At 43.1% G+C, this 16,354-nt stretch overlaps 2 protein-coding genes and 1 pseudogene across 4 annotated transcripts in view; 2 read left to right on the forward strand and 1 right to left on the reverse strand.

Moving 5' to 3' along the window:
* The first annotated feature begins 476 nt into the window (after positions 1-476).
* On the forward strand, positions 477-7,663 carry CD1H11orf52 (chromosome D1 C11orf52 homolog). Of its 2 annotated transcripts, XM_043579307.1 has the most exons (4): positions 671-963; positions 5,449-5,486; positions 6,472-6,527; positions 6,751-7,663. In XM_043579307.1, the coding sequence occupies exons 1-4, from the start codon at positions 932-934 to the stop codon at positions 6,997-6,999; spliced, it is 375 nt and encodes a 124-aa protein (XP_043435242.1). In that variant the 5' UTR covers positions 671-931; the 3' UTR covers positions 7,000-7,663. The 2 variants fall into 2 exon arrangements, with proteins under 2 accessions (XP_043435241.1, XP_043435242.1); XM_043579306.1 differs by lacking the exon at positions 5,449-5,486 and having other exon boundaries at positions 477-963.
* LOC122482950 lies at positions 2,970-3,548 on the reverse strand (annotated as a pseudogene).
* A 375-nt stretch (positions 7,664-8,038) lies between the features above and the next one.
* DIXDC1 (DIX domain containing 1) overlaps positions 8,039-16,354 on the forward strand; it is a 74,272-nt gene continuing 65,956 nt past the window's right edge. The window contains exons 1-2 of one of the 2 annotated variants that reach the window (XM_043579309.1): positions 8,039-8,171; positions 9,285-9,376. In XM_043579309.1, coding sequence (XP_043435244.1) covers positions 9,320-9,376 — 57 coding nt within the window. In that variant the 5' untranslated portion in view covers positions 8,039-8,171; positions 9,285-9,319. The remainder of the gene's footprint in view (positions 8,172-9,284; positions 9,377-16,354) is intronic. The other variant, XM_043579312.1, reaches the window with a different exon arrangement.

A 16,354-nucleotide genomic window follows, 5' to 3' on the forward strand; every position in this document is an offset into this window, starting at 1 on the left:
AGGGGCATACAAATAACAGGGCATCTGGGCAGTGTGGGGGTGGGAGCCCTGAAGACAAGCCTTACAGGTTTCGCAAATTCTCCCAGAGCCCACATTTTCTATGGAGGAATTTGCTCGACTGTACCCTGCTCGCTGGTGAGTGCAGAATGCTTCTAACTTTGGGTCATTGGAGGGAGAGTCTGAGTTGAGTTGGAAGCAGAGATTCTGTAGTTCTGTACTGAACATGAGGAAGTGAGTGGTCAAGATGTGCTGAGAGGCCATTCCAGTCATAGAACCATGTGATTTCTGACCAGAAAGGGGATTAGGTAATGAGTTTAGTCCTCCTCTCTTTCACCATCGTGGAAAAAAGTGATCTGCTCACATCAATTCCAAAAGCAAGGGAGGATATGAAAGGAACCCATTTCCCTAAATTAAAATTTCCTAGAGACTCCAGTATTCAAACCCAGATTCTGGACAGGGATAATAAGAAATTGATACTGATTACCTTGAAAGTGAAACTCCACTAAACCTGAGTAGTGCCGGGAAACACAAGGTAAGACCCTTGACTCCATTGTAGAGAATGTATTTCAATGACAGTGTGATGTAGTAGAGAAACATTTACTAAAGGAACCCAGAGGCCTTTGCCATCTCAGGTTTCTTTTCACTGAAGCTTGACGCTCAAAGTTATGGCTTCTTCAAAGCAGCTCCAAATCCCGAAGGTGAGATAGCTCTCACCTGGAGTCCACGTGTGTTCCTCTACCACTTGGCTGGTAACAGTCACCTGGGAATCATTCCAGCAGGTGGCTTCCAAAGTCCAACCTGCTAGGTTGAAATCTGACACTGATAGAGACTCCCCGGGAGCTCTTACTGAAAGCTAAACCAGGAACCAGGAAATGCACAAGCCTCTTTATGTAGAAAAACAGCTGGGCTCCCTCCGCGGCAACAGAGCACCATGGGAAACCGGCTTTGCTGCGGGGGACACTGGTAAGTAGGGGCAGGGGGTGGAGGGTAACATCTCTGTTCGTGGACACGCAGGCCAAGAGAATAAGAGAAACAGTGCAGCTAGTTCTCTACCAACCTCCCGCAGCCACCTCCCTCTGCCTGGCACACCTCCTGGGTGCCAACACCAGAGCATTACCTCTTTCTGTGCTCACGTCTTTCAGAGAACACAGCCAAGCCTGCTGACGGTAGAATGGGCCAGAGCAGGATGGGAATGGTGAATTGGCACGGTTTCTCTCTGTCCTTCTCTTCCTCTCCTTTCCTTTCTCTCCCTTCCCTTCTTCCCCAGATGATGATGATAATTAATTATAGCATTGGCGAGCTTGCTATGTTCCAGGCACTTTTCAAACAATCTCGTTTACTCTTCCCCACAATGCTGAGGGGAGGTGGCCTTACTCCTCCTGTTTTTACAGCTGAGAAGCTGAGGTTCAGAGAAGTTGACTTGTCCCAAGTCACATGGCCAGTGAGCAAATAAATCAACATTCCAATCCAGGCCTGTCTGACTTCAGAGCCCAGACTTTTAACCACTACATAATTCTGCCCTCTCAAATCAAGGAAATCAACTTTGGAGAAATGTTTGTTTAAAGGGGTAGAAGTGGAGAGAAGAAGAATATCCATGAAATATTTGAATATAGCTTTCACACTTGTGTGACTTTTGGCAAATCCTGTAACTTCTTTTTCCTCATGTGTACAATATAGATAGCATGACCTATGTTGTTTAGATCATAGGTTTGAAGAGCAGAGGATATGTGAAAGCCTCACAGTAAATTATTCATAGTGTTTTTACTGTTCTTTCCCAGAGTTGTAACCACTCCAAACTCCCGGACCTGGATTCTTAGCTCTGTTCACTGTTTTCTTAGCTATACATTCCAAGCCTGGGTCAGTCTTGAGGATGTCTTGCTTGTGAAAAAAAAAAAACATCATTATATTTAGAAAAATAGATAAGGCACATTGAAAAGCACATATGATTTGGAATCTGTACATTGGATTCAAGTCCAGTTCTTATTACTCATTCATTTATCAAACAAATATTGAATACCTATATATACCACGTATAATGACAGATGCAGAGGACGTAGCAATGATAGGAAATTTGGCCCCTCCCTCCTTGAGTAAGATACCAAAGTTCTAGGGCCTTAGTTGACCTCTCTGTAAGACGGAAACAATGATAAGTTTCCCAGAATTTTATCAGGATTGGGAGGAAAAAAGTCACTTTTTAAACTCTCAGATATCCCATAGACACAGAACATTTAGGTACATATAAGATTTTCTACAGAAAAGAGTGTAACAACTTCTTTCACTTCCTGTGTTCCAAGTTTTCATATTCTTCATTTTTGGTTAATTTTTCCTCTGATGGCGGTAATCATAGCAATCAGCTTTCACTGATGCTCATTATATGTCAGGCACTTAGCTGAGTATTTTACATTAATTATTTTATGTAATTCTTATGACAATCCATGGGGTTTAGGTTCTGTTATTATCCTTATTAATAAGAAAATGAAAGCCTGATTAAGCTAAAAACTTGCTGAAATTCACACAGCTAATCTGATAACATCAGTCTGGCGCTACAGCCTGGCTAGAAACACTACCCCCCCGATATTCTAACCAAAATATACTTTTTTCCCCTTAAAATATTAGTAGATATTTTAAGTAGATCAATATTAGTAGATATTTTAAGTAGATAAATGTTGTTTCCCTCTGTTTCTCATTATCTCAATAAACTTACAGAGACTGATAGTATGACAACTAAAAAGATTTTTATTTTAAATTTATCATTATTATTATTATTATTATTTTCTGATTACAAAAGTAATACATTCACCACAGAAAATCTGGAAAGTATCAAAGAGCAGGAAATAAGAAGCAATGATAAATATACTAAATATATTTATAGCAATCATAAATGACAGAAACATTTTAGTATATCTCCATGTAATCCTTTTCTTTCTTTCTTTCTTTCTTTCTTTCTTTCTTTCTTTCTTTCTTTCTTTCTTTCTTTCTTTCTTTCTTTCTTTCTTTCTTTTTTGGTGCACCTCACAGTTCCATTTATTCATGCCACAAAGGAAACCACACGTCCACAAGTGTGCAGCAATGCTCCATGTTCCCATCTAACAGTTCGCTGAGATTTACAGCCAGACTGAAGCTCCACCTGACATGTACTCTAAGTAAAGTGGGTTAATGATAACCATGAGCAGGTGCAGGACTGGAAGCTTTCAAAGCTTTACTTCTTTTACCCTGGTCTTATAAACGATGAAGCCTATGCACCCCATTGCTACCCAAATATCCTGGTAAAATTGGGTATAGTAGGGCTTCGTGGGGACCCAAACATTTTTAACAAGAGTTGGAAACATCTGGCCACAGGACCCCCTCCCGCTCCCGCTCAGCCCACCCCAACCTGCACAGTGACTCAGAAAGATCACCTCCATGCAATCTTTCTGAAATGTTTATGTGCACAGGTTTAATCCCAAAACATTATTATCTTTTTACTAACTTGACAAAGATTAAGATTTTCCATGCTATTGGGTGTTCTTCCAACATCTTTCTTTTTTTTTTTCAAATTTTTGAGAAAGAGGGAGACAGAGTGTGAGCAGGAGGGTGGGGGATGCAGAGAGAGAGACAGACAGACACACACACACACACACACACACACACACACACACAGAATCCCAATGAGGGGCTTAAACCCCCAAACCACAAGATCACAACCTGAGCCATAGTCAGACACTTAACCAACTGAGTCACCCAGGCGCCCTCTTGCACATCTTTCTTAAGTGGATGTACAATGTTCCATTTATAGAAGATGCCATTTATGTAGTCATTTCCCGATGTTGGACATTTAGGGTATTTCCTATTGTTTGCAATTGTAAATAATGCTACAATGAGCATCCATATTTGCACCTAATTATTTCTTAGGATATGGAATTGCCACATCAGAGGATACACATTTTATGTTTAAGCCTCCTTATACTTCTTGTCAATTGCATTCTTGGAAAATTGAGTCATTTTTTTTTTCATACTACCAATACAGGAGAGTGCCCATTTAGTTTCCCGAATTCTGAGCTAAAAATAAAATCCTGTCAACTGTGAGTCTAACTGAATATTCCATTTAGGTTGTGTCCAGGCATTATATAGTATCCAACTTGGGAAAAGGCTCCATTCACTAAAATTGGGTCACCCAAATCTGTGACTTTAAAATTTATATTCTCTTCATCCATTTAAGTAGAAGTAAGTAGGAGAACAGTAGCAACAAGGGGGAAAGAATTAGAGGCTAAGATAAGGCTATGACCAGGCAGAGGTAAAAAATAAATTAATTTATAACAAAAATATAAAAAAAAAAAAAAAGAGGAAGAGCTGAAGTGGCGGAAGCAGAACATAGAAAGACCTAGAAGTGGTTTCAGAGTTTTTTTCTTCTGAACCACCTGTAAAGTTCCACCACCGATGGTGACTCTATCTGCTCTCAACTCAGCAAGCTGCATTAAAACCAAAAGCCACACCAAAACACAAAACTCTGTCAGAAGTGTGGGAAAATCCTGATTTTTCCACAGCAGTAAAATGGACATGATTTAGAAGCTTCCCTCTCTCTCTCTCTTTTTCTATTTAGTTAGCAAAAGAAGGAAATTTCATTAGGGAGACAGAGGTCAGAACAGATAGGGTTGGTGCTGGTGAGAGTTGGAAATGTACTAGCAAGAAAAAGCATCCGGAGTAAGCTTCAAACTATTCAGCCTATTTCCTCAGACAAGTGTTTTTCTCTGGCCATCAAACAGTTGACAATCACGTAGACACCCTGGCTCCACTAGAGACCCCAGGGGCTCAGAAACAAGGTCTGTCCTGCAGCAAGGGCAGGGGAGCTGAGTCACTCACCAAATTCAGAGCTCCCTGTGCTGTGGATGTTAAAGGTTAAATATCTCTCACTTTCTCTGTTAATTAAAAACAAGGACATGGAAACAGGGAGGGAGATTGCCTGTTAGAAAAGGGCTTGGAGGGGTCCTAACTAGTTAACCCCGGTTGTAGCAGCTTCTGTGACTCCCAGAATGGGAACTCTATGTTAGCAGAGGCTGTGGAAGAAGAAAAATAATAAAACACTGAGTGCTGTAGCAAGAGGGTCTCTGAATCCAGGAATATCCCATTTTTTGGCAGGTTTCCCTTACCCTCTGCTGGGATTAGCCTGTTAGACAATCCCAGAATAGCCCTCAACCCAGCTATATCCCTGGCGTGTTGTGCCTGATTGCCTGCGGCTGTATTTTGGGTTTGGTTATGTCAGTTGTACCACTCCACCTTCCAGAACCATCCTTGTGGGAGAGATGTGGTACCCCTGATAAACACTTTCTGGCTGGCTCAGGGTGAATGGTTGTTAGAGGGAAGTGAGGGAAGGTCATCCCAGAATGTTAAGGAGGCACAGAACAAATGATAAAGGTGGGAAGAGAGAGGCCAGGACTCTTACACGTGGGTGATCTGTGTTTCACTTCACAGGAGCTGCCCATCAACTTCCCAGAGGAAAAAGAAAATGGGTAACTGGGCTTTGGGGGCGGGGGCTTGGAGTGGTCAAATTAGAGAAGAGAAAGTACTAGAACGAGTGTTTCTGGAAAGGGCCTAAGAATGAAAAGGAGTCGAAGCCTTGGAAGGGATAAAGGGAGACAGTACACCAGAGAAACTCTTTTGGTTACTGGGTCCCAGATCAGCTCTGAAATTCTGGGTCTCATTCCTTCTCTTATCTTGGAGTGGCAAGCTTGGTTGTTCATTCTTTCATTCACCCAGCAAAAATTAACTGAACACTTACAGTGTATATGAGGTGCCCTGCTGGGTCCCAAGGAGGCAGAGGAGCACAAGAAGAGCTGCAAATCAAGTCTGAGAGACTTGTTTACACATAAACAAGAACTGCAATGTAGTCTGCTAGTGCTGTAATAGACTCATACTCACACCATGGGAGAATGAGGGAAAACACCAATGTCGAAGGAATAATAGCAAATTCTCAGGCTGGAGGAGGAGCAGAGGAAAGGGTATTTCAGGCAGTGCAATTATCTCATGTAGAAGGAAGGTAGGAAGGAAGGAAAGGAGAAGGGGAGGGAGGAAGGAGAAAGAGACTGACTTGATTGAAAGTGACCAACTGTTTGGTGTAGCTGAGCACTCACACTCTGCACTGTAATAGTCTGTATGATTATCTGTCTCCTCCAGCAGACAATAAGCTCCCTGAGGCAGAGAAAATAGCCTGCTCATCCTTCAATGCCCAGAATGGGTCACAGAGCCCAGCATACAACAGGCTCTCAGCATATATTTGTTGAACTGTGTTAGGGGTGGGTGAAAACTGAGGATGGAAGATATCAGTGGCAGAGTGTGAAAGGAGTTTGGATGTGGGGATGGTAGCAGTGAAAGGGGTGAACCCAGAGGCAGGGGGATTAGTTAGAAGCCCACTATAATAGTTTAACAGACATTCAAAGAGGGCAAGCTCAGACAGCTCAAGAGATAATGGATTTAAGGTGGATTTCTGCCTCCCAGAAAGCCAAGCAAGACGGACATTGAAGCAGCAGCAGCAGCAGCAGAATGGCACCAAGGTAATGACAGGCCCCCGTCCCTTCCAGGGGGCTGTTCAGATATAGGATCTGAGGTTCCCGCTTTTTCACCCTGGGATGCAGCTGGGTCATCTGGAACCAGAACTTGCTGGTTCTGCCCTACAAAGGAGCAGAGCGAGGGGACATCAGTATAGCTGACCCTGCTTTGCAGATGAGGGGCAAAAGCAAGCCAAGTACCTCCCTTAATGCTGTCAATTTCTTGCAGGCCCATGACACAACAGGACGTATGTATGAGCAGGTGTTAGAGAAGCGTGCGTCTCAGGAGAGGAGTCGAGGCCTTAGTTTGAAGGAGAACAGCTTACATTATGCAGACATTCAAGTGTACAGCTGTACCCAGCCACGCTCTGCTCTGGAAGTGAAGCATCTTCAGTCAGAAAATGCTACAGAATATGCAACCCTTCGCTTCCCCCGGGCCACGCCCCGCTACGACAGCAAGAACGGCACCCTGGTGTGAGCCTTGGGGAGGAAGGGCCTGTTTCGTCATTTCACCACTACTCCTGTGGGGAGACTTCTGCTTTGGGAAATTGGCTGGTGGCCCAGAGATGGCTGCCACGTTTTAAACTTAACTCCAGAACCCCAGTGAGAGTCCCCCATTCTTGCTCTCTCCTCTAGGCCTACCTTTAATTTGCCACCGTGAGCTTGGAGTTGTTTCGGGGCTGGTTAGGGGCGGATGGAGTTCCACAAAAGGAGGGACTAGGAGGAGCATGCCAAAAATTTTTTGACCCCTACCTTTGCTCTTGCTTTCAAGAAAAGTGAAGGAAGAACAGGTTACCTCAGCACTTAAGTTGATTTTGTTAGGCTTAATTTAATGGTGTCTCTTTTATACACCTTCAATCTAAAGCTGAAGAAGAAGTGCTCTGGAAAAGCATTCTGAGTTCTCATACCAGCCCCCAGGGCTGGCTTGGGCAATCCCCTCAATGGTTGGGTCAAAGGTCTCAGAACCTAAAAAAGACAAACGAGGGCAGGGGTGAGGCGTGGAGGAAGCAATTCCCTGACCACCGGTTACGCGTATTTCAAGTCACTGACAGCACTGCATGACCCGGAAACTCCCTTTGGCTGGACCGTAGGCCCTCGCAGGTGCAAAGTCTCTGGGATCAATAAATCGCATAAGGAACATGCCTCGTGCGTGTTGCGGGGTGGGGGTCTGCGGGCTCTACGTAAGTGCAGCAGGTCTCGCTTAGCCTAAGGGCGGCGGGGAAATCCAGACCCTTCGCGCCCTACTCCACAGGCCTTGGCTGAGACGGAGCTGGGATGAGGTTTGCACGCCCAGGAGGCGGGTTCTCAACTGCGGAAGGGGGGCGCTCCCTGGGCGGGATCCTGGCAGTCAGGAGGCGGGGATGGCTCGGGCCGCAGGAGGCCGGTCCGGAAGGCAGGGGGCGGGGTCAAGACCCGCCGGGGATTGCGGTCGGGGACGTTAGGAGGCGGGGCCGGACAGGCAGGGGGCGTGGCCCAGGTAAGCCGGGGCTGGCTCGCGCTGGCCGGTGGTGGGCGGGGCCAGGTCGGGCCCGGCCTCCGCGTCACCATGGCAGCGGCAACGCGGCGGCGGCGGCCCTGCAGCGGCAGCAGGCCGTGCTCAGAAGGGCTGGGGACAGAGATGTTGAACCAGACGGACCGATGAGTTAAGAGGTAGGTGGTAAAAGGTGGGAGGTGCCTGGGAAATAGAATTTACCACTGGTTGAGCTTCCAGATCAGAAATGGGGACACACGGAGGCGTGAGATGGAGGCGGCTGGGGCGGGGGGGGTGGGGGGGGTGGGCTTGAGGAGAAGGAGGCGGAAGTTTCAGGTTCTGAACCGCTCTAAGCCTTACAGGTTCTTAGGATGCCGTTCCTGATTCAGACTTCCAGAGCTTGGAGACCCGAGTAGTAATGCAAATCCCCTTTCAGTCTGTACGCCATCCTGCCCAAATACCAATGCCCTTCAGTTTATCCCCGAGAGGGATGATTCCTTAAGACTGACACAGTACTGAGAATGGAATCACAGCACGAGAGAGTTGTTAAATAATAGTACCAACTATGTAGAATGTTTGTAGTTAAAAAGCACTTGGAACAGTACATAGTATGTAATCAAATATCGGCTGCCATTATCATCAGTATCATCATTTTCCCACCCTGTTCTCTGGCACGGACCTAGTGCAAGTGGATTCAGAAGAAGTGACTAGAAAACTTCACTAATTGGCAGAGCAACTTCCTAGCCTGCTACTATTAACTGGGGGGCAATAAAGTGAACTTTATTTCCAACGGTAACTCACCATGACGGTCAAATGTGACAATGTAGGTGATAAGACTTTGTAAACTTAAAGTACTACGTAAAACATTTCTGCCTTAAAATATAAATGCGGCCTTTCTACGTTAAAACGGAATTCCTGAGGGTGAATAGAAATGCATGGCAGAAGCTGAGCTCCCAGTGTTTGTCCTGATTGTCTTCAGAATCCTTCCTATGATCGTTGACTGATAAACATAGGGAGGAGGGAAAATGCATCCTTGCTTGACTGATAGGGAAGCATTGCTCTTTATTACTATTAAGCCTAAGTGGGTAGTTTTTAAAATGCCCTTGGGATAGCCCTGTTGTGATTACAGTATCTTTGGCTGGATTTCTAACCAGGGTACTATTTCTGAAACTTCTAGATGGCATATGTTGGTAGATTTGGAGCAGGAGCCTGACCCTATTAGATTGGTTTATCTTTGGAATGTTTTTTTCCTGTTCTGTATTTTTGCACATTCTCCCTCTTCCTATTTTAAGGTGGCCCTGATCCGGCTTTTCTAGGCACTCTGAAGATGGGGACTCAAGTGGTTAGGAGACTCTGTAACTCCCTGCTGCCCACAGAGCCCTCTGTAAGTTTCTGGTGTACTGTTGAAAGGAGTGTGATGACATTAATGGAATTTTAGTACAGTTCTACAACTGGGGTTTCTCCATCAGGACTCAGATCCTGGAACAAAATTGTCATATATTTGCTTTCTTCTCTTGCTACCCCTTCTTGTGGAAATTCTAGCTCCCTTGATTCATTACTAATAAAATCAGGAAGATTTTATTGAAAATTATAGCAATTAGAATATATGCATTGTTTAAAAGATTTAAATGTTTGTTATAGAAATAATTCATGACAATTATAGAGCATTTAAGAAATATTGCAAACCATGACTTAAAAAAAAAAACAATAATGCTTTCATCCAGAAGCCCTCAATGTTAATATTTTAGAATGTAGAATTTTCTTCTAGCCTTTTTATATGTATATTACTTACATACTTAAGATTAAATTATGCACACACTTTTTGACTTTTGCTTTTTTTAACTTAATGTTTGTTAATAAGAAATTGTTAAAATATTTGTTTTAGTAGGTCTACAAATGTTTGGTAAACATTATAATGATTCTAATTTTCTTGACCATTTTTCTGTTTCTTGGACTTTTAGGTTCTCTCACCCATTGTAAATAATGAATTGATTTCCTCATTTAAGACTTCTTTTCCTTAGGGTTGAGTTCCAGAAGTAGAATCCCTACCTCAAAGAATGTGAACATTTTAAGTAATAAGTTATCTTTTAAAGGAAGAATCCTGGTGTCAAATTATATATACATCCTCCAGAAAGCTGAGAGATAGAAGGCTTCTTGGTAGAAATCTGGCTACCTCTTGCAATGAGATCTTAGGTTCTGAAGAAAGATGATTTCATCATAGTTATGAACCCTAACATATTATGAATGTCAGTCCAGAGGTATGGGGGCTTGTTGTAGTGTTTACACAGTAGAGAAATTCAAGGATTACTTTCAAAATATCCACCAGATGTCGCTAGTCTTAATCTAATTTTTACCCACAGGATTACTAGCAGATAACTTTTGAAACATGAATTTAAAAAATTCATGTAGAATAGATTTGCATGTGTGCTTAAGTACAGTTTATATTAAGCACTAGCATCTGGTGATTACTTTGGCAACATCCTACTCGTCTCTTACCATTCTGTCTCTTTTTTCCTTTTTCTACCCACTCAGTCTGTCACACTCACCCTGTACACTCTGTCCCCACATACTAATATTGGATTCTCAGTTTTAGTAGTTGTCCTTTTACTATTCTTTTTTTCAGTCTTGTTTCTTGCCTCTATGTGTATTCGTGTATTTATGTTTAACTGTGAGTTCCTGAATTTTTGTCTAAAAGAATAGAACGTGGCATACAATGACATAGAACAGATCCTCAACATATATCTAGTGAATGTTTAATGAAAAAAATGCATTGATGAAGGAGAAGAAAATATAGGAGGATGCCAGGAATTATTTACATTTGTCTTGGAAATACACTGAAAGAGACAAAGATTCACACTTCTTTTTTTTTTAAATAAATTTATAAATTTATTTATTTATTTATTTTTGATAGAGAGCTCAAGTGAGCAAGAGGCAGAGAGAGAGAGAATCCCATGAGGTGCAGAGAGAGGGACAGAGAAAGAGTACGAGCCCAGAGTGGGGCTTCATGCTTAATGGACTGAGCCACCCAGGCACCCTAATTCACACTTCTAAATTATAATTAAGTGCTAAGTGCTATAATATAGAACATGCTATTAATGTGATTTGAAGTCTGGGTCCAAGAGCAACGGTTAAGAAAGAATTCTTGAGACATTTTTGGTGCCAAAAATGTGTTTTTATTATAGCACAGGGAGAGGACCCTTGAGCAGAAAGAGCTGCCCCGTAATTGTGAGGTGCGACAGATTATATATTTTTAAGTTTGTGGAGGGAGCAGGGGCGAGTATAGATAGCATAGTTTCCAAGGAATTTCTGTATGCTGAAAGCAGGGACTACAGGACCTTGGAGATCTGGCTGTTGTTAAGATGAAGTTGCTTTTAGTCTCCAATAAAATATCAACATTAAGGCAGCCATCAGTTCCTTGATGAATGTCATGCTCTGCATGCCTCAGATGTTTATCAGTGGGCTGCAAGTTGTAAGATTTATTTAGTTAAATTTTCTTGCTTTTGTTCTCATCATGATGACTTTTGAATTATATAGACTTTTAAAAAATGCTTATTTATTTTTGAGAGAGAGAGTGTGAGTGGGGTAGGGGCAGTTAGAGAGAGGGACAGAGGATCTAAAGTGGGCTCCACAGTGACAACAGTGATCCCCATGTGGGGCTCAAATACACGAACCATGACATCATGACCAGAGCCGAAGTTGGACACTCAAATGACTGAGCCACCCAGGCACCCATGACCTTTGGATTATAAAAAGAGGAATATTGATTTATTGAGCATCTACTTATGTGCCAGGAAATATTTTTGGTTCTAGAGATAAACCAGTAACAAAACATAACAAAATTCCCTGCTTTCATGGACCTTATATTCTGGGCAGGGAGAGACTGACAATAAGCAAATGAGCAAATAAATATAGACTATAGAGGACAGTGATGAATACTAGGAAGAAAAATAAAAATAAATCAGGCAAAAGAAGTTTGGGAGTGCCTGGGTGAGGGAGTGTTGTCATTTTATTTATTTTTTAATTTTTTTTAACATTTATTTATTTTGGGGACAGAGAGAGACAGAGCATGAACGGGGGAGGGGCAGAGAGAGAGGGAGACACAGAATCGGAAACAGCCTCCAGGCTCTGAGCCATCAGCCCAGAGCCTGACGCGGGGCTGGAACTCACGGAACGCGAGATCGTGACCTGGTTGAAGTCGGACGCTTAACCGACTGTGCCACCCAGGCGCCCCTGTTGTCATTTTAAATAGAGTGGTCAGAGAAGGCCAAAGAGATAAAGTGATATTTGAGCAGAAACCTGAAGAATGAACCATGGGTTATCTGGGGCATGGGGGTTCCAGACTGATTAAAATCAGATCCATCCTGATTAAGAAAAACCAAAAGTAGTCACAGGAGTTTCATGAGGAAGCAGAACTTGAGGTAGGCATAATAAGGATTTGAGTAGCAGAAGCGTGGGACATTCTAGACAGGACAGTCATGAAGGCATGGGAGGCAAAAATGAGCCCTGGAAATGTGGGAGACAGTGAGGAGCCTGCCAACCTGAGCATAGGCAATTTGGGGGACAGCCGTAAGAGCAGGGCATGAGGAATTTATATCTGATGGGAAAAGGGATTATTTGAAAACATTTGAGCATTTGAGCAGCAAGATGAATGCATTGTCTAAGGAAGATTAAGGGGTGTAGACTAGCAGAAAAGCCTGGAGACAAAGAGAGCAGTTTAGGAGCCAGGACACGTTTGTAGCCTTTGCCGGTAGATGTGAGCCCTTTTGTGTACATTTATGCTGATGTCTCTGAAGATAAATGCAGTAGACGTTGTAAACATACATTACTGCCAAGAAACTCGCTAATGTATGAAAACAGAAAAAGATTAAGAAATTATTTCAGGGTCATTTAAAATATTTCCATTGACAATTTTAATTATTTGTTTATTCAGGCTGCCTTTCTGCTTCTTTATAGTCATTAATGATTGCCTACAATAGATGTATTAAATTTACATAGGTATGAATTTCACACATTTTACTTCTACATAGGCAGAAGTCACAGTCAGTATTTTTACCAAATGACAGTTCTGTTTAAAGCTCTAAGTCTTACTTAGGCTAACATGTTATTATCTGTATTAATATAAGTGATGAATGAGTTTGCCAGTGTTTCCTCCACTTATTCATTCATTCATTCATTCATCCAACTAAACACATTTACTGAGTACCTTTTTTCTTTAAAGTTTATTTATTTATTTTGAGAGAGTGAGAGAGAGAGAGAGAGAGAGAGAAACCCAAGCCAGTTCCATGCTGTCAATGCAGAGCCTGATGCAGGGCTCAATCCCACGAACCATGAGATCATGACCTGAGCTGAGATCAAGAGTCAGTTGCTTAATCCACTGAGCCACGCAAGTGCCCCGACATTTACTGAATACCTTTTGTGTGGAAAGCATCATATAAAAGTATTGCATAATGATTAAGCCAGACTTTGGTTTCACCACTTAGCAGCAATAGGATCTGGAGCAAATTACTTATCCTCTAGACCTTTCTTTCTTCATCTATAAAATGGGGTTAATAAACAATTCCTACTGTTTATGGTAATTGTGACCATCAACTGAGCTAACATATGTAAGCACTTAGTATTGGGCTTGGCACATAATAAAAGTTCAATTTTGCTATTATTGTTGTAGATAGATATTTGTGTAGCTTTTAGTTGGTGAGGTAAGTCTCTGCCATTGTTAAAATCATATAGGACTGAAGAGGTCTGGTATAATTTCAGAAATCAGGCAGCATGGCAGAGATATGCAGAAAGCAGCTTGCTTGGACCCTTTGCCTCTCCTCCCAGGCGGAGAGAATGACAAGCCAGCAGTGGTGGGAGTGGTTCCAGCTACCTGGACTGGCTTGCAGTTTTCCCCACACTCCAGCACTATGAGATGCAGATCATTGGCCTAGTTATTCCTGGTTCGTTTAGCTAACCCACTTACTCTCTCAGCTCTTATGTTGATATCACAGCAGAGTGAGATGGGGAAGATGGAAGGAATAGTAATTGTGAGTGCCGCTTAGAACAAGCTCAGTTCTTCACCTGGGCTATTTGGTTAGGTAGACCATGATAAATAAGGTGAGCACATCTTCTGAGCAAAAAAAACCTTGAGATTACATGCTCTAACAGGAATTTTGTGCTTTTTCCAAGCATGAGAGGCAGACTATTTGTGCAAATATAATTTTTGGAACATCTCATTAGTTGTGTGGGGGAACACAGAATATTTTGAAATGGTACTATCTAAATTTAAACGAATTAAAATTATGGGGCGCCTGGGTGGCTCAGTCCGTTAAGCGTCCGACTTCAGCTCAGGTCACGATCTCGCGGTCCGCGAGTTCGAGCCCCGCGTCCGGCTCTGGGCTGATGGCTCAGAGCCTGGAGCCTGCTTCCAATTCTGTGTCTCCCTCTCTCTCTGCCCCTCCCCCGTTCATGCTGTGTCTCTCTCTGTCTCAAAAATAAATAAACGTTAAAAAAAATTTTTTTTTTAAATAAAATTAAATGCTATTGAAATTTTAGTTCCACATTTGCAATAGCCACGTTTTTTTTTTAATGTTTGGTTTTGAGAGAGAGAGAGGAGAGAGAGAGAGGGACAGAGAGAGTACTAGCAGAGGAGGGTCAGAGAGACAGGGGGACAGAGGATCCAGAGCTGGTTCTGTGCTGACGGCATCCAGCCCTGATGTGGGGCTTGAACTCAGGAACGGTGAGATCATGACCTGAGCCCAAGTCAGATGCTCAACCGACTAGACCACCCAGGCGCCCCACAATAGACACATTTTAAGTGCTCAATAAACACATGTAGCCAGTGTCCACTGGCCACTGGATTGGACGTCACAGATATAGAACATTCCCACCATCACATTGCACATGACTACTGTAGAGTATGTGGTTGACATAATTACAGACTTCTAGGGAATAGTGTAACTGTGGACCGAGTGCCCTGTAATAAATCTTGTATCTATTCACCACAGTTCCCTCTAATTCTTCCAGTGTACTGGGGGGTGCAGGGCAAATAGCACAGGGCTGAGCATCAGAGGCATTTGGGTTCAGATCTTAGCGCCCATGCTGATTTGCTAAGTGACTGTAAATAACTCCCCTAGGCTTCATCCCTTCATGAGAGTCAAGTGAAACTTCATCTTTTTAGCTTTAAAATCCAGGAATCTAGGGGCGCCTGGGTGGCGCAGTCTGTTGAGCGTCCGACTTCAGCCAGGTCACGATCTCGCGGTACAGGAGTTCGAGCCCCACGTCAGGCTCTGGGCTGATGGCTCAGAGCCTGGAGCCTGTTTCCGATTCTGTGTCTCCTTCTCTCTCTGCCCCTCCCCCGTTCATGCTCTGTCTCTCTCTGTCCCAAAAATAAATAAATGTTGTAAAAAAAAAAAAAATTAAAAAAAAAAATCCAGGGATCTAATGAGTCTTTTCCCAGGAATATTGAGCTCACAGGTCCTACTTTGAAAAAGGACTTGTTCTTTGAGAAACAGGGACCTTTTGGTATATAACTATCCACAGGGCCTCCCTCTGAAGTCTCAATATATTTGACTGTGTAAAAGCATGATGGGCTGTCAGAATCTATTTAGGGATCTACTGACTGAGTGTTTTGGTTTTGCATCACTATGCACATAGATGTGTTGCCTACAATTTTACGTTGTTGGAAGTTTCATGCTTCTCTTTTAAAGGGGCCTTGTTGCAGTAATATGGGTTAGTCACTCACCTGATGATATTACACCGTGAGCTGTGGTCATGGCAAGGGGATTTTTGGTAGTTAAATTCCCCAGCTAGTTATGAAGGACGGTGGTCTTCTGACTTTTGGGCCGATCAGGTGCAGTTTGATTTGGAGTCATGGCTTTTCCCCAGCCTTTGCAGAATTGAACACACAGCATTCATTCAATCAGCAGCACCCACTTAACACCTCTGCTGGCCTTCTGCTTCCTGCTTGCTGCCATCCTAGAAGAAGTGTGTCTTTCTCAGGAGTATCTTTGTGTTTAGCAGCTTCAGACATTCAGGCAAGATGATTCAGGATGTTTGGGGTACAGATTTTCTTTTTCTCTAGTGACCTGAGGAGGAGGAAGTCTTAGGTTGAAAAGAGCCATTACTGACTTTTCTTGCTAAGGTACCAATGAGAATTTGGGGAAGGAATGTGGGCCTTCTGCAAAAGCATGAGGGTAGAGCCTAGCTCCTCAAACTGTCTTTGTCGCTGACCAGCTGTGTCCCTGGGCAAGGCCCTGACCTTTTCTGAGCCTTAACATTCTGTAAATCCTTCCCCTCCATCTGGGATCACGAGGTGTAACATAATATGGGGTGTTCTTTCAGCTTCCTGTTTTCCTATAGAAACAAGAATGTGCGCTGAAGAGTA

This window comes from Prionailurus bengalensis, chromosome D1 (genome assembly GCF_016509475.1).
Source record: "Prionailurus bengalensis isolate Pbe53 chromosome D1, Fcat_Pben_1.1_paternal_pri, whole genome shotgun sequence".
NCBI lineage: Eukaryota > Metazoa > Chordata > Mammalia > Carnivora > Felidae > Prionailurus > Prionailurus bengalensis.

Excerpts from the sequence above, each read along its gene's own strand:
- CD1H11orf52 (XM_043579306.1), top strand. The coding sequence starts at position 873 with ATGCACAAGCCTCTTTATGTAGAAAAACAGCTGGGCTCCCTCCGCGGC. Across the intron at positions 964-6,471 it reads CTTTGCTGCGGGGGACACTG|AAAGCCAAGCAAGACGGACA; the intron begins GTAAGTAGGGGC and ends TCTGCCTCCCAG. Across the intron at positions 6,528-6,750 it reads AGCAGCAGAATGGCACCAAG|GCCCATGACACAACAGGACG; the intron begins GTAATGACAGGC and ends AATTTCTTGCAG.